Source organism: Pteronotus mesoamericanus, unplaced genomic scaffold, assembly GCF_021234165.1.
Source record: "Pteronotus mesoamericanus isolate MK-2021 breed Mesoamerican mustached bat unplaced genomic scaffold, CSHL_Meso_final contig_24, whole genome shotgun sequence".
Lineage (NCBI taxonomy): Eukaryota > Metazoa > Chordata > Mammalia > Chiroptera > Mormoopidae > Pteronotus > Pteronotus mesoamericanus.
The window spans coordinates 22,752,872-22,773,374 of NW_026555100.1; the positions used below are offsets into that span (position 1 = coordinate 22,752,872).

Here is a 20,503-nt window from a genome sequence, read left to right on the forward strand (position 1 = left end):
GAGAGGGAAGAAAAGTACTAGAGAAGGATACAAAAGAATCTTGAATTGTATCTACAATGTTCTATTTCCAAATAAATAAATAGATTATTTATGCTATATCCAATGTGTGTTAAATTATTTTATATGCCATCCTTTTATTAATTAAAAAAAGAGAGAACCAAGAAATGGATTCAGAAATATTAATTAACTTTCCCAAGGCCACAGTCCATGAGGAGATAAACTGACTTGAACTGACTTGGCTGATTTATTTTTGCATTAACTAGGGCAGGGCTTGGCATGTAGTACAGGTGTTCAGAACGATGGGCAACAGCTGGGATAGTTCCTGGAGGAAAGGGCAGGCTGACTGTGGTTTGCTATTAAATGCTACCTTTTAACTAGGGTAGCCCAGAGCTGCATTTGGAATCCAGGGATCTGTTCCAGTTGAAAAGAGGCCACATTTAAAGAGAAGTAGAGTTTGTGCCCTCAGGAAACTTAAGGGATCCTTTAGTTCAACTGGCTCAGTTTACAGATTTTCAGAAACGAGAGACTCAGAGAGGTGAATTGGCCGGCTCAATTATATAATCAGTGAGTCGTTGACTCAAAGTCTAATGCTATGCTAATTATACCAAGTGCTCTAAACTTTAGTGAAGAAGTAACATTACATTGTTGGGAATGGAGATGGTGATACAATGATAATGGTGATGGATGCTGATGTTGCTGATAATGATAATGAAGATAAAGATGATGGTGGTAGTGATGATGGCAGCTGGCTTTTTGTGAGCCCTAATCTAAATTCTAGGTAGTTATTCAAATGCTTTATAAGAATCCCCTTGATTACTTCTCACAGTAATTCAAAAAGTTAGAGACAATCATCATTTCCATTTCAGATGAAAGAAGAGCCTCTCAGGGTCTCATAATTTATAAATTACAGAGTGGATTACAACCCAGGCAGTCTGACTTCTGAGCTGAAACTCTTAACCAAATGTCATGCTGAAGACTCAAATGTGAGGGGGAGGGGCAAGTGGAAGCTCGATCTTAGCTCTCTCACGTTCATCTTCGTCTTAAATATTTCTAATTACTACATATCCAAATGGCTTAGAATTTGACGTCATATGACATCCATGTGAATTCCATATGGTTTCAAGTCAGATAGGGACCTTGAAGCAATAGTAAATCAGAGTGTGGTTAGATTGATACATGAGTCTTTGGACTAAACCTGAACTACTTTCTCTTAAATACAACTTTAGTTTACTTGTATATAAGGAAGGAGAACTTTTGTAAAGAGTAAAACATTTTGCCCTTTCTTTGGTGTGAAAAAAATCATTATCAGAGAAAAAATAATGCTTTAGCCAAACAATACTGAATAATTTGCATAATGTCAACTAAACAAAGTAAAAACAATAAGTGACCACAATTTTTCTTGTAATGGTATGCTATTAATAAATGTTGATAATTTGGATTATAGACTGGCTAGATACATGACTCCACTGTCTCCATCCAACAAGGCAGTAAAACATTACTTCTTGAGACAGAACTATGTAGTGGAGTTCTAGTGTTAGGTTAACTGAGGTCACATTTCAGTTCATTCAATTATCTATTGTATCTTTAACTAATACTAAAATCGGGCAGTCTTAAATTTAAAAAGAATGGTCAAGATACAAAGAAATGGAATGATATTTTGTATTTATGGTTAAGAATAATCACCATTGTTAAAATGGCCATGTTACCTAAAGCAGTATATAGATTTAATGCAATCACCATCAAAATCCCAATGGCATTTTTCACAGAAATAGAACAAAAAAAAAATCAACAAATTTGTATAGAACCACAAAAGACCCTGAATGTCCAAATAAAGTCAGAGGAAAAACAAAAACAAATAAAACAAACATAAACAAATCCAGAGGAATCAGACTATCTCACTTCAAATTATACTGCAAAGCTACAATAATGAAAACAGTATGGCATTGGCAGGAAAACTGACGCATAGACCAATGAAACAGTATTCAGGGCCCAGAAATCAACCCACACATTAGCCTCAGAGACATTTTTGTGGACTTGACTCTGAAGAAAAGGGAAATAAAAGTAAAAATAAATAAATAAATGGAACTACCTCAAACTAAAAAACTTCTGCACAGCAAAAATTTCAAAAATCATCAATAACAAGAAGACAACAAACTAAATAGAAGACATTTGCAAAAAATACCTCTGACAAAGGGCTTAATTTTCTAAATATATAGAAATCTTACACAACTCAAACTCAAAAAAAAGAAACAATACAATTACAAAATGGGCAGAGGACCCAAATAGACCTTTTCCAAAGAAGACATACAGAAGGCTAACAGATGTATACAAAAAAAAAAAAAGCTCAACATCACTAGTTATAAGAAAAACGCATATCAAAAACATGAGGTACCACCTAACAGCTCTGAGAATGGCTATTATCAATAAGATAAGAAATAACAGATGTTGGAGATGATGTGGGGAAAAGGAGCCCTTGCACACTGTTGGTAGGTGTGTAAGTTGATGTAGTCACTATGGAAAAACAGTATGGAGGTTCCTCAAAAAATTAAGAATAGAGCCACCATATGACCCAGGTATGTCTTGGCTGGATAGCTACTCAAATTATTGAAAATACTTATTCATAAAGATTATATGTACCCCTCTGTTGTCTGCAGCATTATTCACCACAGTCAACGCGTGAAAATATGTCTTGTGTCCTTTGTGTCTCAAGTGTCCTTTGACAGATATATGGATAAAGAAGATGCAGAATATATACTCAATGGAATACCATTCATCTAACAAAAATGATAAAATTTGCATCATTTGTGACAACATGGATGAATCTTGAGAACATCATGCTAAGCAAAATAAGTCAGGCAGAAAAGTATAAGAACTGTATGATTCCAGTCAGTGTGGAATAGAAAACAAAAAAAAACAACAATTGAATGAAGAAAACAAATTCATAGATGCAGACAACAGAATGGTAGTTACCAGGGGCAAAGGGAGAAAAGGGATAAAGAGGATAAACGAGGTCAAATATATGTTGACAGAAGACTAGTTTGCAGATGATGAACACAATATAGAGTATACAGAAGTCATATTATAAAGCAGTACACCTGAAATTTATATAATGTTATTAACTAATGTTACCCCAATACATTTAATTTTAAAATTTTTTAAAGAATGTTCAACTATTTATGTCAATATTACTAATATACCAGTATTTTAATGATCTGCTGAACATTCTCAGAAAAATAGAACAAAAATGTCCAGTACATATAAATTGTATTTGTTAGAAAACATCAGTCTGAAACGCTATGTTATGTGCATACAGAGAATATCAACTATAAAATTTATCTTTCAAGTATAAAAATCATTTGGGTTGCATGGAAGCATAGTTACTACCCAAAAGAATATATGCAGTTGCCCAAAAGACTATATCCTGAAGTTATAAAAATTCAAAGATATTTAGAGGGAAAAAGTGAAACAAATCAATCTGATTTGTGAGAAGTAGGAATTCAGAGAAAAGGTCAGAATAGAAGAACATGGAGACACAGGGTGAAAAACAGAACATGGATATAGAACATCAAAACATTATAATGTCAAATAATCAAACAAGGAAATAATCAAGAAGGGTTAACCTAATAGGCTTCCTTCAACTGAATCTAGTTAAAGAGATTTAAAGAGGCACATTTGACTGATAGAAATCACAAAATGGCAGCTCAGAGGTCAAATCATTTGCAAAAATGTTTTGTTTGTTTGCAGAGCTTGATATTTTAAAAAAATCAAGTTACAAAGGAATATTTCATATATTTTTTTAACTACCTAGATTTTTTTCTGCCTTCCCTTTAAAAAAAAGAGAGAAAAAGTGTAGCAATGACCTGGAGGACAGTAATTGTTATCCTCATTACAAAAGGCTTTCTAGGTTGCTACCAGTTTTACTCACCTTATTTTTACTCATTTACATTACCAGCCTGACCCCTACCTACAGTCAAATGAGTTCATAACCTCTTATTCACCTTAAAGCAAATACAAGTAGTGAAAGTAATCAATGGCAGAAGGGATTGCAAGACTGAGCATCGTTAGAGAGGCTCATTTGTTTATTCATTCATTTAACATATACATGCTGAGTATCTGAAAAGATAAATATTTGGGACTTCTTTTCATCAAAGGAATATGCAGTCATAAATCTGGATGTATGCCAAGATGTATATAATAGAGAGTTGAGGACAAATCACTGGTGAATTGCAGAAAATGAAATGAGAAATTGTAAAGAGTGTTAACAATCGCAGGGATCGCAAAGGATAGAGAATCTAAAGGAGGAAGGAAGTGGTCAAAAGTGTAAAACTGTGGCTGACAAGTGCAGTCAAATGAAGATCAAAGAAAGACGATTCTTTGATGTAAGTAGAAAATCCCTCGTGACACTTAAGAGTTCACGTAGTAGACTGATAAAGCCAGATTAAGCAGTGGCAAAATAATATTAAAGAGCATAAGAAAGAGGCAGGGTAGACTGGGCCTGGGTATTCAGGGAAATGGTGGCAGTGGAGTGAGAGAAAGGCCAGTAAAGTGGGCTGAGTGTGTTCAGAGAGAGCTTTGACAACAGGTAGTTCACAAGAAGCATAGGCTAGAAGGACTTCATTCCAGAAGGAATATATTAGCTTAAATTTTGATATCATAGCAAAATTTGATCTTTTTTCATAAATCATATCCTCAAGTTTACTTCTTAAGACACATTACAGGAAGGTGTTTTCATCATAAAAGCTTTTTTAATTGGCACCAAAATTCAGTGACAGTAAGCTGCAAAAGAAAATCTGTCAACTCTCAATTATGTTTTATCTTCTGGTGTCTCACTTGTGATGTTGTCAGAAATTATTGAAAATGTTCCTGGTTCTTTGGCTCTGCTGAAAATCACAATTTCCATGGAAGCATTTAATCTCAGACCAATGAGATCAGGTGGCATTATTCTCTAGAACCTTCTGCGTTTATAGTAATCAAGGGAAAGAAAGATTAAACAACAAATGATATGTTTGTTCATTTTATATTAGGAAGATGAGGTTTACTGAATTCTTTTGTGCATGTTCAGCAGATAGGATCAAACGAACTCAGCAAAATGAAAAAAAGAAAGTCAAATGCATTTAGTACTGAATTTTCATAAGATAATGTGGCCTGAGTAAGAGGATATCAAAAGTACTACTTCATTTCTTTAGCTACGAAATAGTAAGGAAGAAAATAAGACCTGGCAACTAATTGTAGCTTCAAAAGTAAAAACTCCTTAAAGTGAAGGGATTAAGTAAAAGTTAGTACTTACAAAATTGTCACAGGGATATAAAGTACAGCACAGGGAATAGAGCCATAATATAATAATAACTATGTACAGTGCCAGGTGGGTACTTGAAATATTGGAGACATCACTTGTATACGATTAGCTAATCACTGTGCTGCACACCTGAAACGAATACAAAATAATACTGAGCCCTGACCGGTGTGGCTCAGATGGGTGGGCATAGTCCTGCAAAGTGAAAAGGTCACTAGATTGATTGCAGGTCAGGGCCCATGCCTGTGTTGCGGGTTCTGCCCCTGGTCGGGGTGCACACGAGAGGCAATTAATCGCTGTTTCTCTCCCACTCTTTCTCCCTCCCTAGCCCTCTCTCTAAGAATAAATACAATCTTAAGAAATAATATTGAATGTATTGAAACTGTAATGGAAAAATAAAATTTAAAAACTACTTCTTTATAGTACTTTTAAGTAAATTGCTTATAATTTTTTAAATAAAGGCATAATTTGAAATGGAAGCAAAATTGTTCCAAATATTTTAGGAATATGTTATATCCCATTATTGTTCCTTTCTAGTAGATACTTCTATACCTGGAATTTGATGCAAAAATAAGTGCTCATTGGTTATTTCTTATTCAAGTGGCTTAGCATACATACAGCACTAAACTCTGAAAAGTTTTATCTCTGTACACAGATAATTGAGATGTGATGTTTACTGGAAAATAAGAGTAGAATACCCAAATATATCTGTCCTGTTAATCATGAATTCTGCTTACTGAGTGGTACAAAGTCAGCTGAGTTTTTCTTCCATTGTATATGGAAAGAAATCCCAAATGCTTACTTCTTGAGGTCTTGGTTTACAAGTGGGATTTCAGTGATCTTGCAGTACACCTCTCGGAGTCCATCGTGTCGAGCTCACCCAGAGAGAAGCTGGGGATGCATAAATCACCTCCATGTCCACCTTCTCCTCCACCTACATTACCATAACCAGCACCTATACCAGTCAGCCAGAGGTGGATCCCAGAAAGGCCTCACTACCTTTGGATCTACTGTTTGTACAATCAGGTTTAGGGGATTCCAAAATTTGCAACCATCTTTCTGAGATTCTTAATAAAACTGTTGTACAAAGTAAGCTCACCAGAGACTTTCCCTCTCTTTTAATCTTCATAGAGATTGTAGTTAAGAAACATAAAACTGACAGCTTTTCCTATTAATATAGAAATTATTTATTACAGAAGTTAACCACCAATCAATCCTGGAGCCTATTTTAAACAAATTACAATTCCAGCTGGAAATAAGTAAAAATGATCAAGGTACATGTCTGTTATTAGGATCAGCACTCAAGAGCCTATTTTGTGTAGAGCTCAATCTTTAAGACAGGAATTTATGTAGCATTTAACCCAAAACTGTCTAACAGTTTATCTACTTACCCCTGCAAGGCTTTCTCTCCAAACCAATCTCCTTTTCCTAAAGTTCTAAGAAAGATTGGGTCTTCACTTGGTGAGTCTTCACGAGTGACATTTACCTACAAATAGAAACAATGAAAGTCTAAATCTATTGCATACCCAAGATGATCATATGAACACTAATTGATAGTTACATCTCCTTTTTAAATTCATTTTTATGGGCAAAACAAGTATATTATCACTAATGAGGCCAAAAAATGACTTCCAAGTATTTTTGATACTTTCAAGTTGCTTTTAAGTAATAATGAATTATTTAGAAATTTGAATTTCATTTAATCCTCATCCTTATCCCCATATCCTACCTCCAATGAGACAATTATTATAAACTTAGTGAACATTTCTCCAATCCCTTTTTATGTGTTTACATGCATGTGTTTTTAAAAATATATAAATAGCATAATATGGTATGTATCATTCTGTGACTTACTTTTTTCTCACATTCTTTTAATTGCTTACTCCATGCAATTAGATATAGTTCACTCATTGCCTTCTTGTACTCTGTACATTTCCTTATATATCCATTTCCTTGTACATGGACATTTATGTTGTTTCCATTTTCGTGCTGCAATGAACATCTCTCTACACAACTCTACATGCACATCTCATTTCTCTAGGACATGTCTGTCTCCTTAAGAAAAATGCAGCCTTCATTCAAAGGCCAGTCACACTTCCATGAAGTCCTCCTACAGATCTTTAACTGACTATAGACTTCAGTTCTCACAATCCACATGCTTCCTTCACCAGTATTTCTTATTTAAAGTATATAGAAATTACATATATGTCTTTTTAAAGTCATAATAAATAACATGCTCTTCAAAGAAATGGATATTTCTTTGGCATTCTCTACAACTTCCAGTGAGCACTTAATGAAGAGTTGTAAATTGTGTGAACAGAAAAGCTTCCTAACTAACAGCATGTCTTGGGACGTACAGGACTTGTGACTTGAGAAACAGTCCACAGAAGTCAAGGAATGCAATTAAGTGTTCATTCACTACCCCCTTCGGCTCTACTAATATTCATAATACTGACTATATGTCACCCAGAAAGGTTCGGTAGTTAAAATACACATGCCTGGAAATGAAGTAGAAAAACTAATTTCTTGAGACAATGCCAGACACTTAAATATATTTAAAAATATTATGCTTCAAGGTTTTGACTTTAGAGATTGGATGTCAAAGACCAGAAATTTTATAAGTATTAAGAAGGTCTGTGAAAAGTGGAAGGAATTCAATTATTTTTCTCCATTGATCCATTTGACTACTCCTCCACACAGTTTCAAACCCATGGAAATGTGGTTTTTAACAATCCTATCACTAAGCTATATCATAGAGATGCTCATTTGCATGTTGATGAGGCTTCTACAGAAGTGCATGGAAATACGCTAGCACAGTGATTCTCCCACTTCAGTGTGTGTTGGGGGCTGGGAGCAGGGGGCGTGGGAGGAGTGTATATTTAACATAAAGGTTTCTAAGGTTCTGATACAGTGAGTTTTAGAAATCTGAATTTCAAAAGTTTAATGTACAGACCAATCCTTGACAAACATTAATACACTGTTAACTTTCTGAACCTCAGTTTTCTCATCTGCACATGAGGCAACCCAACAAAACTATTTCAATCTCTCCCCCTGACTGCTAAAAAATGTCAAGAACTAAGGTATACTGTAAGTTAAGGTCATTAATTCAAAATTAGATATAAGGATATATCACATAACTGTACATTTGCCATTCGATTAATAAAATCTACTAGAAATTCAAAATGGTAGATTTAAGGAGGCCATGGAGAAATATAAGTGTATCTTAAAATACCTTAAATAGTGATTGTAGTTAAGAAACATAAAACTGAGAACTTTAAATAGAGATGTTTACTTTAAAAAGATGTTACTGAAATGAAGTAACAGACATAAAAACTGGGCCTTCTATAGAATAAACCACTTTCTGCTTATATGATAAATGTGAGGAAAAACCTAACCAGTCAAAACATCTGTAACTGAACAACAATTAAAAAAAACCCGGAGAGGAGATTAAAAAAATACATATAATGTGAAAAAATAAGCAGCTCAAAGAACAAGAATAAAAGCTTTCCTTTACAGTTTTAATTTCCATAATTATTCTTTGCATGTTTAATGAATCATTCCAAAGATGAAAAGACAATAATCACAAATATCTCCATCTTTAATTCTGAAGAAATTTCAGAGTAGAAAAGTTTGAATATAGAGAGATAGCTCCTGTAACCCTGGCTTGCGTATTTATTATTTTCATTACACCACAAGCTGCTTTATGACCCACAATGCTATAAAAAGGAACCAGCTATGGAGCCTTAAAGATAATATTTAGTCTGTTTGAACCCATGTTATCTGGCCAAGTTGTCCAAAAAATGAGAGGCTTATTATCATAGTGTGTGCATGGGTGGGGAGGAGGGGAATGTGTCCATACATGCGGACCATATGTTGTGTACGAATTAAATGAGAAAATCTATCAAAGTATCCTCTTAATAGTAAGTGCCCCAAAATGTCTGTTGTTTCTTCTATATTTTTCCCTTTCTTCTCTTTCTCTAATTTTCTATATCAGAAATTCCATGCATTTGATTGTAAAATAATTATCTCATCACTATTATTTCTCTTTTATCATTGCAAAAAAATGCTATTTAGAACATTAACTACTTGCAGTTGTAAATAGATAAAAGAGAGTATTTATATTTTTATACTTTGTAACCTACCTATATATTAATTTTCTATAATATATGTAGTCTTGTGATTTACATGTTTAAAACTATTTTTTAAAGCTATATAATTTTTATTTTTTGGTTATTGTAGAAATTACACACATTGTCAGTATAGTCATAGTGAATGGAAAAGTGAATGTATGAATGAATGTATAGTGAATATTGCAATGGAAAATGAAGCCAAATAAATACTAAATCTATGTCTTACATAAGTGTCTCATTAAGCATAGCATTTCAGGTAGAATGCATGCTAAAAATATGAAGGAAGGATTGAATTAACAGAGATGAGTCTATTTCCTTTTTATTTTCTTTCTAGGCTATGATGTTTCTTATTTTATTTTTAGAAGTTTTTCCAGTTTTATTGAGATATAATTAACATACAACACTGTATAAGTTTAAGGTGTACAGTGTAATGATTGGAGTTACAAATATGAAATGATCACCACAATAAGTCTAGTTAACACCCATCATCTCATATAGACACTAAAAAAGGAAGGAGGAAAGAAATATTTTTTTCATTGTGATGAGAATTCTTAAATTTACTTTCTTAACAACTTTTGTATATCATACAGCATTATTAACTATAGTTATTATGTTGTGCAATACATCCTTAGTAGTTATTTATCTCATAACCAGAAGTTTGTACCTTTCTCAAAATAAGAATTAGACATTTAACAGGGGCACATAAAATTAATCTTTAATTCCAATACCTTCAATAAACAATATGAATATGCTCTACCAACACATTTAACCAAAAACAATTTGAAAGAAAAATAAAATGTTTTACTACAGGTTCAGAGGGTTTTATAACAAAGCAATGTTTATTATAAATAAATCTGGATTTTATAGACTTCTGGGGCAGACCCAGTTGGAGAATAAGGGTTAGTCAGGTAAACATATTCTTACCTAACTGAGGAGTCCCAAAACCAAAGCATTTTCCTATCCATGTGGCTAATGTATCATAAAACTGAAGAGGCCCACCCTGGCCATTGTGGCTTGGTTGGGTGTCATCCTGCAAAGTGAAAGGTCGCTGGTTTGATTCCCGGGTCAGGGCACATGCCTGAGTTGCAGGTTTGGTCCTCAGTGCAGAGCACATATGAGATGCAACTGATCAGTGTTTCTCTCTCACATCCATGTTTCTCTCCCTCCCTTTCTCCCTCCCTTCCCCTCTTTCTAAAAATAAATAAATAAATAAAACTTTTTGCTCTATTTCTTTTATGTTTTATTGTTGTTCAAATACAGTTGTCCCCATTTTCCCCCATTACTCTTCCCTGCCCTATGCCCCCTGTTGTCTTTATCCATGGATCCTTTATATATGTTCCTTGACTTGACCTTTCCCCTTTTTTCCCCCATTAAATAAGACCTTAAGAATACAAAAAAAAAACAAAAAAAAAAAAAACCAAAAGCAAAAAAACAAAACCTGGAGTCTCCAAAGCAGCTACCTTTTCAAATAATATTCTTCTGCACATATTGCTCATAAACTGGTCTAATCCTTTCAAAACCAAAATATCTCCTAATGCAGAAGCACACTTTAAGGATATATAAATGACAGTTTGGGGCATGTGTAGGAAAAGAAATTTTTTCTGAGCTTGAAGTGTGCCTAAGTTCTTTAAATTATAATTTAAATTCACCATGGGGTAAGATCTATGATTCCTATGAATCTGATTTGACAGTTGAACCTTCTGTGCAACACAGCAGTAAATTAGACTCTCCATCATTTCTGCCACCCTCCTCCTCCAAAACACCTGTGGCGAATTTTATGTTCATGATTTCCTTTCTAATGTTTCTAATTTAATGTGTGCACATTTGCACATACACCTCATTCCATGTATAAGTACGATATATGTGCCTATATTTTAATTTTATATATACATATACAAAAATACAAAATATTTGCCTGGATTTGAACTTCATATAAACATTATATCACACAAATTCTTCTGCAACTTGTTTAGTTTGGTCAGTATTTTACTTGAGATTTATGCAGTTCATCTATGTTATTATACATAGCTATAGTTCATTTTCTGTTTGCATATTATCCCACTATATAAATATATGATTTATTAAATCTTCTGTAGATGTAAATGTGGGCTTCTTCAGGTTTATTTTTCAGTTATATTTTGATTTTCTTGTGCTATCAACAACATTACTATGAATATTTTGTACATGTTTTTTGGTGCCCAAGAATCAATACTTATGACTGAAGAAAAAGGTGATAAAGTTATGTGCCTCTTCAAATTTGTCAGATATTGACTCACTCTTGGTAACAAGAGGTCATTCCAACTTACATTCCTACAACATGTGGGGATAAAAGTTTATATTGTACTATATTTTCATCAACATTTGTTATCATTGAACTTTGATTTTTGCCAAGGAATTAGGCAAGAATTAGGCATTTTCTTGACTATTAATAGAGGTAGAGCATTTTTCATGTTATTTTATAGGTCAGTTCTATTTCATTTTTATGATGTATCTGATCATGCTTTTTACATATTTTTTCTATTGGATTGTTATTATTTTTTTCATGGATTCATAAAACTGTGGTTTTCTTTTTAGTATTTTTATGTCTTGCCATACAGTTATTAATTATAATATAATCACATATAACAATATTATCCCTTAATTTTTATACTTAATAAGTATATTTAAAAATTACTTTCTGTCCTGAGATGATAAAAGGATTCTCCCAATTGCCTTTCTCCCTAATTTTTCTTCTGTATTTACATCTGGAATTTACCTCTCTGTACTATGGGAGGTCAGGATCTAATTTCATGTATTTCTCTGTGGAGAATCAGTCGCCTTGGTACCTGTATTGCCCACGCTGTCCTACATCAACTTCCCACGTAGTCATGGATCTTCATCTGAGCTCACTAACACTCTTCAGCACTTGTTAATTCTAAGCAAAGCCATGTGGTTTTAAATGGAGTTTGACAGATAAAAAATCATTTGAATTATTATTGGAACTCTGGAATATTATCTATGAATCCTGTTCAATTTTGGTTCAACTTGTTATTGGAAGATATGCAACACAACTACAAGGACATATGCATAAACTTTTATCAGAGATATTTTTCGTGTTCTATTGTGAATCCTTTATTGGGAGGTGGAGGGGATTGTCATGTTTCCAAGCAACTGGAATGGACCCATTAAAGTTGAGTAGAGAACTAACTCAACTTCCACTTGAGGCAGCACCAGATACTCCAGACATCACGGCAGCCTTCTGCTTCAGGTTTCAGAAAAAAAACGTTTGTGTAGGTTTAATGAGGGGGAAACAAATATTTCAAAGTTTAATTATAAATGTTTTTCTCTTTGTGTGGATGTGTTTAATGGAAGAATAAAAACTGTTTCACACTTAAATAAATGGACTTAAACAAGGGGAAATCCATTTGTAGTGCTATAGTCCCCTGTTGTGTGTCTCTGCTGTGCACCATTTCCTAAGGAAAAGCCAGTTTGGTTGCAACAAGAAAAATGTCTTTTCTAGGGTTATCCTTTATAATTTGTTTTAAATGCATATGAAAACAAGTTTACATCTGTATACCTAAAACAAAACATACAGTTTTACAGAATTTCAGTTCTACAACTTTGCCTGCTTACCTGAACCTACCCTCATTACTCTTCTCTTTCCTTATTCCTTTGCATTGGGACTTAAGTATACCCATCTTCTGCTTGGTAAGGCTTATTGCAATGATTTCAATACATTAATAATTAGAATTAATATAATTATTATATTAATCTATCATATATTGATTATTATACAATTTCTCTAACTAGGAATCATAGCATCTAAGTTGTTTGACCTCAAAAACCTGGTTATGAAAAGTCTATACCTCACTTAAAAAAAATCATGAATGTGTCAAAGAGTCTAATATATTCTTACTACTTCCCTCCCAAAATCCTTATGGTGCTCCAAAATATTGCCAAGAGAATCAGTTCCTATGATATAATTTCCATGTTATTTCTGATTAGACTTATGAAACTCATAGAACAGCACCACTAACACACCTATCTTCTGCTGAAACTGGTTAAAAAACACAGCTTTTTTTAGATGGTGCTGGGAACTTGTTGTAAGAGGGAATTCACATAAGCCTGACAGAAATTTATCTTATGCAATAAACATATCATTCCCTGATAGCAAAGAATGAGCAATGTAACAAAGAAAATATACACCCAGATCATGATGGTAAAAAATCTCCCTGTGATCAATGAAATCATTTATATTCATGAAGATTTTCAATTTTTCCTGATGTTTTAGTCAATTTTAAGAAATGAAAGAGTAAATAGTAGGCTCTAGCAAGTTATATATAAACCACAAAATGCTAACATTTCTTATCTTGTAACAATGCCACTGGTGTAAAACATTAACATATGCACATTCTTGATTCAAAATTAGTCCAAACAGAATTTTCCAATATGCGATCCAACAAGATTTATAACGCTTCACATGTCCTGCTCAAGATGGCTCTTTAAATCTCTTTTCTATTTTAACATGAGCCATAAAGTACAAGATTCAGTCACATTTGTTAACTCAGAGGAAGTACATTTACTTGTTTTTAAGTAACAATTGTAAAAGTGAAAGCATATAAATCCCCTTCCATCTGCATTTCCTTCTCATCTCTTCCTATCCCTAACACATACAAATTCTTTTTAAGGATCACTTATGATAAAGCAAAATAAATTCAAATCATAGGTTATAGTGCAATGATACTTAAATGCAAAAATGATTATGACTTTACTGTTTCTTATTGAGTTTTAAATAAAAATTATAATAGATTTATAATATTGAAAGTTAAAACAATATGGTAAAGATTAAATTATAATTTTTGTTCCAATCCTTTGTCTACCTTATATTTATTCTTGCCCTATATTTTATCATTTTAATAGTTTTTAATATTTATTCAATATTTATTTAGTAAGATACAATAAAACATAAATATTTTCATATCCTTATTGCCCCCAAAATCATAAGCAAATTGCCTGTGGATACTAAAACTAGTGTGTTTAATAGCCAAATTCAGACTTGGGCCATCTGATTTCAAAGTCCAGATGTTTCATGATGGCACTTTTACTGCTCCTAATGGCTGGATGAATTGTTTTTCCCTGTTCAGGAGTTTTTTTTAAGCAACCATAGTCTTTTTCTTTTTAATTATGTAATTTTAATTACGGAAATCTTCCCATTCATGTAGACCTATCAGTAGCATCTAGAATCATGTTTATATTATACCATACAAACTGGTCTTCAAAGTTGTTCCTTTTCTTCCTTCTGCATTATTTTTGGGAAATTCATGTTCAGACATTCCTCTTTCAGTTTCAGATAATGGAAAAACTAGTATAACTCAAGACACTACACATGTGCTGTTGCCAGGGTGACCGAGGACCCCAGCTCCCCCACTGCATCACTCTTTTGCTCTGCCAGAACTTACCTTTCCTTTGCTGATTATAAAGAACGTGTCCCCTCTTGCACCTTGCCTGATGATATATTCCCCATTTTCATAGTGGGTCTGAAAAATAGAAACAGCAGCAGAAAAATAATTAAGAAAGAAGTAATTTACCAAACAACTCAATCTCCCCCAATATCAGCTCCTAAGGGATGCATTCATCCCTCTGGAACTTTACCCAAACCTGGAATCCATCATGGTTTAAGAGTAAATAAGAGTCAATGAACATAATAATTATAGGGAAGTCATTTCTATCATGCTCATTTTAAAAATTATTTTGTTAAAGTCATTTTTATGGATGATTACATGCATATCTTTAAACCCATTCATTTTAATAGTTTGATGAAAATATTCTTTTCTCCCATCAACTGAGCATAAAACAGCAGAGCTGCTAATTAAATTGGTCTTCTGTATTATTTTATTTGTTATTCTCATTTAGTTTTAGTATTCTCGTAATGATAGCCTATTTTTTCCTGAGAAATTACTGCAGCATCAAGAGATCTTCATTTTGAAACCATGTTGACTTTTAGTGTGGGTTTGATGGCCCTAGTTACTTTTTAAGGCACTGCTGCATGCTTTACTGTCCTTGCTTCAGCAGTTTAGATTTGGCTCCGTCAAACAGAATGCCTTAATTTTATGAACTGAATTCTGGTCCAGCATCTGTGAGCTCATAAACCACCAAATTAGGAGCAGAGGAAGGCTGCAAGAACATTGTCACAGTCAGTGTGTCAGTATTCTGACTCTGACACAGTTACTAGGTTCATTCCCAAAGTTAAGATAATTCCCAAAACAGACAAAAGTAATTTTTTATAGGGAGAAGCTGGAAAAGTATACAGCTGGGTCAGGAGGTGTAACAGGGAAATGAGAACTGCATGCCATCTGGCCCTATCCTTCTCAGCAGCTTAGCAAGGGAACCATATTTGGGGAAAGAAAATATTACTTTGCACACTCCTTAGGAAAGAGATTTCATGGTTTGCATGTGACTTGGCTGTGATTTGTCTTTACACTTCAACACTATGTTTCCGAACACTTCAGTCTATCTACTCTTAAAATTGTCTTGCATTTATACTTGACATTGAGACTAGCCATAATTTTCTTTGTATATCTAAAAAGCTAACATACTGCCTAACCTGTTAACTTTTTTACTCAAACTTAACTCATTTTCTTGTAACAAGTTTTAACATTAGGGTTATAGAATATACATTCTTCAACTGATTTATTTCATGTTAGAACAAGATATCGGTGTTCCATTTTCATATCTTGCTGGTTTGGAAATGAAAAGATCTTTATGACATGCAGATTCGAAAAACAAATCGCAGTGGTCTACTTTCATATATAAATTCAACAAACATTTCTGAGTGTCTTTGAGTTAGGTCTGAGGATACAAAGATGATTAAGACAAAAATCTCATAGTAGCACTATCCGGTAGATGTTTCTTTGATGGCGGCCATGTTATATAGCTGCACTGTCCAATACAGCAGCAATTGAAATGTCGCCAGTGTGACCAAGAAGCTGAATTTTTAAACATACTTAATTTTAATTCACTTTCATTTAAATGCTCATAGGTAGTTGGTAGCGACTACATTGGATAGCACAGGTAGTGGCTAAAATTGACAAGGGAAGAGTTATAATCTGTAGCAGAAGGGGAGGAAGAAATGTGGAACCTCTTTCCCACTCGTGATGTTTATTTCGATGTGAATGGAGCTTAATGACTAATACTTAGTACCTCTCTCTTCCCCTTTCCTCCCTCAGCGAAAGAGGAAATTGCCTGACTTATCTTGCTCGTAAATTTGGAAGTAAAGCATATGCTCATCTCAGCCTCTCAACTCATCCTGATGGGAAGTAGCTCCTGAAGAGGGCTGGCATTCTCTACTGCTTCTCCAGGGGAAGACTATCCTTGATGGGATAGTGAAGCCTGCCCCTGCCTGAACTTATGTGACAGGACAAGACAGACCAATTACAGGATCCAGATTAGGAAGCTCATTTGGCTCTCATACCTAAGCTACATTCCATAGTCTAGGTTTCATTAGTAATAATGGCAATGCTTGAGTCCCCTTTATCTTGCCACTTGTTTTATTTTTCACTTTGTTCCAAATCCAAGAGCTCTCAAGCCCGCCCAAACAGTCCTGTATGCAAAATGCTATCCTATCTGTCAGTACAGTGATTTGTACTATATGTCGCACAGTTTACAAGAGATCTGACTCTTTCCCAAGGGCTTCACCATGGAGGAGATTCTAAAGCTCCAATTGAAAGATGAGAAAGAGGTCACTGGATGTTGAGCAAGAGAAAGCCACCCCCCAAAAAAGAATTAGCATCTTTTTTATGGTCACATAATAGCAGTAGTCATATAATTATTTTGGAAAAAGTAAGGAGATGAAAATAAGAAGGACCAAAATTTGAAGAATTCTTAGCTCATTTCCCTCACTTACCTCCTTTTTAAAAGGCTCTTTCCTTTCTATCCCTTGTACCTAGAAAAGTGCCTAGTTAGTCCATAAATACTTACTGAATAAATGTCTTAAATAATAAAGACATTTAGTTTCTCATGTAACAAGAAGTCTAGAAAAGAAAAAGTTTCAGCATTGACTGATGCATTGGCTCAGCAGTTCTCCAGGGACACAGGTCCTTTCCCTTATTCAGCTGGCTTTCCCTGACAAGATGGGTCCTCATTGTCCCAATATGCCTGCCACTGCTCCAGTCATCATAGCGGGATCTCATCTTACAACTCCTTTTGGGGGAAAAAATTACAGACAGCCCTAGCAATCATCCCATTATGTCTCTTTGACTTGGGTTGCATGCTTATTCTTAAAGAAATGCCTGGCAAGAAAAATAGAATTACTCCAGATGGTTTTCATTAATCAAGGTTACCCACTAAGCCTGACAAGAAACCACTAGAATGAAATCAAAGTTCGTGCAGTGGAAAAATGGGGAGGAGGGATTGGGGAGGCACCCAAGAGGATATCTACTTCACAGGAAAACCCTGAGTAGTTTCTGAAAGGCCAAGACTGAGATGGGGGCAGGTACAGAGAAACCAGTCCTATGAGGAAGGTCTGGTGGAACTGGGAGACTAGGCTGTGAGAAAAGAAAACTCAGAATCCATTGGAGCTGTCTTCAAATTTCCACTGAGCTATAGGGAGGTGGAGGGAGGCAACTTCTCCTGGTGACAGTCCAGGATGTGTATGAAAATTAAAGGGAGGAAGCCAAGGGTTACAGATGGCACCTCAACAGAGGAAAGGAATGTGTATAGGTCCAAGCAGTTCTAAGGTGGAATGGGCTGTCCCATTGAGCAAAAACACTATATACAGAGCACACATCAACAGAGGCCAGGTGAGAATGGGCCAAAACACTGCAGAGGAGATTGAAGTTGTTGTCCAAGATTTCCTGAGATGCTGCAATTCCCTGACAGCCATGTTACAACTGTATGGTCAGCCAAAGATGACCATAAAATAATTTGTATTCCAAAAACTCTCCTACATGGTGACTTTGCCATTCTCTTAAGAATCAGAGTCTAGAGCTCTTCTCTTGACTATGGTGTGGCCCCTGAGGTTCTTTGGTAACCATAGCCTGCTTCAAGTCATGCTACTTGACTTTAAAAGTCAGCTCAGAAAAAGTCAGTTCCCACCCGGTTCTCAGACTTCCCCCCAGAACCCAGCACCATACTGTGAGAAGCCCAAACCGCATGGAGGGACCATGTATAGGTGATCCAATCACAATACCAGCCTAACTCAGCCTTTATGGCATCTCAGTTAAATGCAGTCAGGAGAAGACATGTGAGTGAGAAGCTTCTAGCTGAGCCCAGCCTTGGCATTTGAATGCCCCCATCTGAAGTCCCAAATATCCTGGGGCAGTGACAAGCCATCTCTAAGGCTTCTCAATTCCTGACCCACAAAGTATGTATTGGGTTAGCCAAAAAGCCGGTTATGTTTTTATCCATAAAATAAAAGACACATTTTTCATTCTCTCCAATATCTTTACTGATTTGGATATTTTGAGTACGTCAGCTATCTCCCACTATTGGCTTCTAGTGGGTAAAGGCCAGGGGTGTAGCGTAACATCTTCCAAAGCATAAGACAGCCCCACAATAAAGAGTCATTTGGCCAAAATGTCAATAGGACCAAGAAATTTTGCAAACCACTTTTGACACATTCAATCAGTCACTGCACCTTCTCCATATACTGCACAAATCCTTTTTTGTGTTTCAGTTGTGTTTTTACCTTTCTTGAAATAATAGAGCATAATATGCTGAAAATGTTGCATATCTTTTCCACCATCAATATTTAAAAGGCTGCAAAAAATTCGCCAATTTTGGTAAGTTTTTTTTATTGTATGCTGATATGAGAGCTGTCATAATACAATCTAACAAAATTGTTTCAAAAGAAGGTAAAAACAACTAAGCACTAATGGAGCCATCATACAGAAAAAAAAAATAAGGGACTTTTCAGCCAACCCAATAAAATGATTCTTCCTCTGTGCCACTAGGTTTTGGGGTGGTTTGTTGCACAGCAATAGATAACCTCAACAGACAGTTAGGGGGCTATAACCCAGGACTTGGCTCCCGCCTTCTCCTAGAAGCTCTGTCTCAGGTTGGTTCCGAAATCCAGGGCCTGCCAGTCACTGTGGTGAAAAATGGTGCATTCCCCATCTGTAGGGTCTCAGCTGAGAGGTGGGGGGAAGGGTCTAGAATATAGGCCAGTCAGATCTCTATTTCTAGCACAGCAGGCAAAGCACATTCATGGGCCTTATCTCAGGGAAGCTTCACAATAGCCCAATAAGGGGTTCCAATAGAGAAGCTGAAGTAAACACAGTGATTAGCCCAAGTCATGTCATTAATAAGAGGTGGAAGTGGTATTCAGTGAAGGTACTCCATTCACGCCCCACCAGGAATTCTGGTGGAGATAGTGAAAAGGATGAGCCGTGCCCCTCCATCTCCCCTCTCACCTCCCCTTCCCTTACCTCAGGCTGGGTGGTTTAGTATGGGCAATAACCAGTATCTTTTACATTGTAAAGAAGAGATGTCTCCAAGTCACCCTTCAGTGATAAACAAATAGATTGGTCACAACTCCCTGGTTCTAAGTGAAAGAAAATCCAACCACAATGAGCAAAATGGGAAGATATTGAGTTACAAAACAGCACAGTCCAAAGTTAGCGGCATCCAAAAAGGCTGACTCCTGGGTTAAATCATGGCACCTGACCCTGGCCTCCCTCCTGCCCTCACAGCTCTGTCTGCCACATGTTAGCTTCTCATGAGGATCCAGGGTGTCCCAAGATGACAATGGGATCCCCTCATGTTCAGACCAGCCGGCTCTTTCAGGATTTTAGTTCCTTCATCCCAGAGAGTAGAAAGTTTGACAAGAATATCCACACTCTGTTTATTAATTCATGGAAAGTATCTAACTACCTTCTTAATAAAATCAGATATGGTTTCGTAGCTTGACACCCACAACTGCCATACCAATTATTTCAGCATAACTACACAGGTATTCACTGTCCATACTCCCATATTGCATAAGCTCATAAAACTCAGGGGCCCAGAGAAGAGCCTATGGAACAATGCCCAGAGGCAGTCCAAGCCTGGGAAAGATAATATTTATGGCGTTAGAACACCAGGATTGTAATGATTGTGCTATCCC

At 35.4% G+C, this 20,503-nt stretch overlaps 1 protein-coding gene across 2 annotated transcripts in view; it reads right to left on the bottom strand.

The window, feature by feature from the left end:
• Nucleotides 1–20,503, bottom strand: part of PRKG1 (protein kinase cGMP-dependent 1) — a 1,177,478-nt gene that overhangs the window by 200,989 nt on the left and 955,986 nt on the right. For both annotated transcript variants that reach the window (XM_054572784.1, XM_054572783.1), the window contains exons 6-7: nt 14,862–14,939; nt 6,685–6,779 (exon numbers count right to left, since the gene is read on the bottom strand). In XM_054572784.1, the coding sequence (XP_054428759.1) occupies nt 6,685–6,779; nt 14,862–14,939 (173 nt within the window). The remainder of the gene's footprint in view (nt 1–6,684; nt 6,780–14,861; nt 14,940–20,503) is intronic.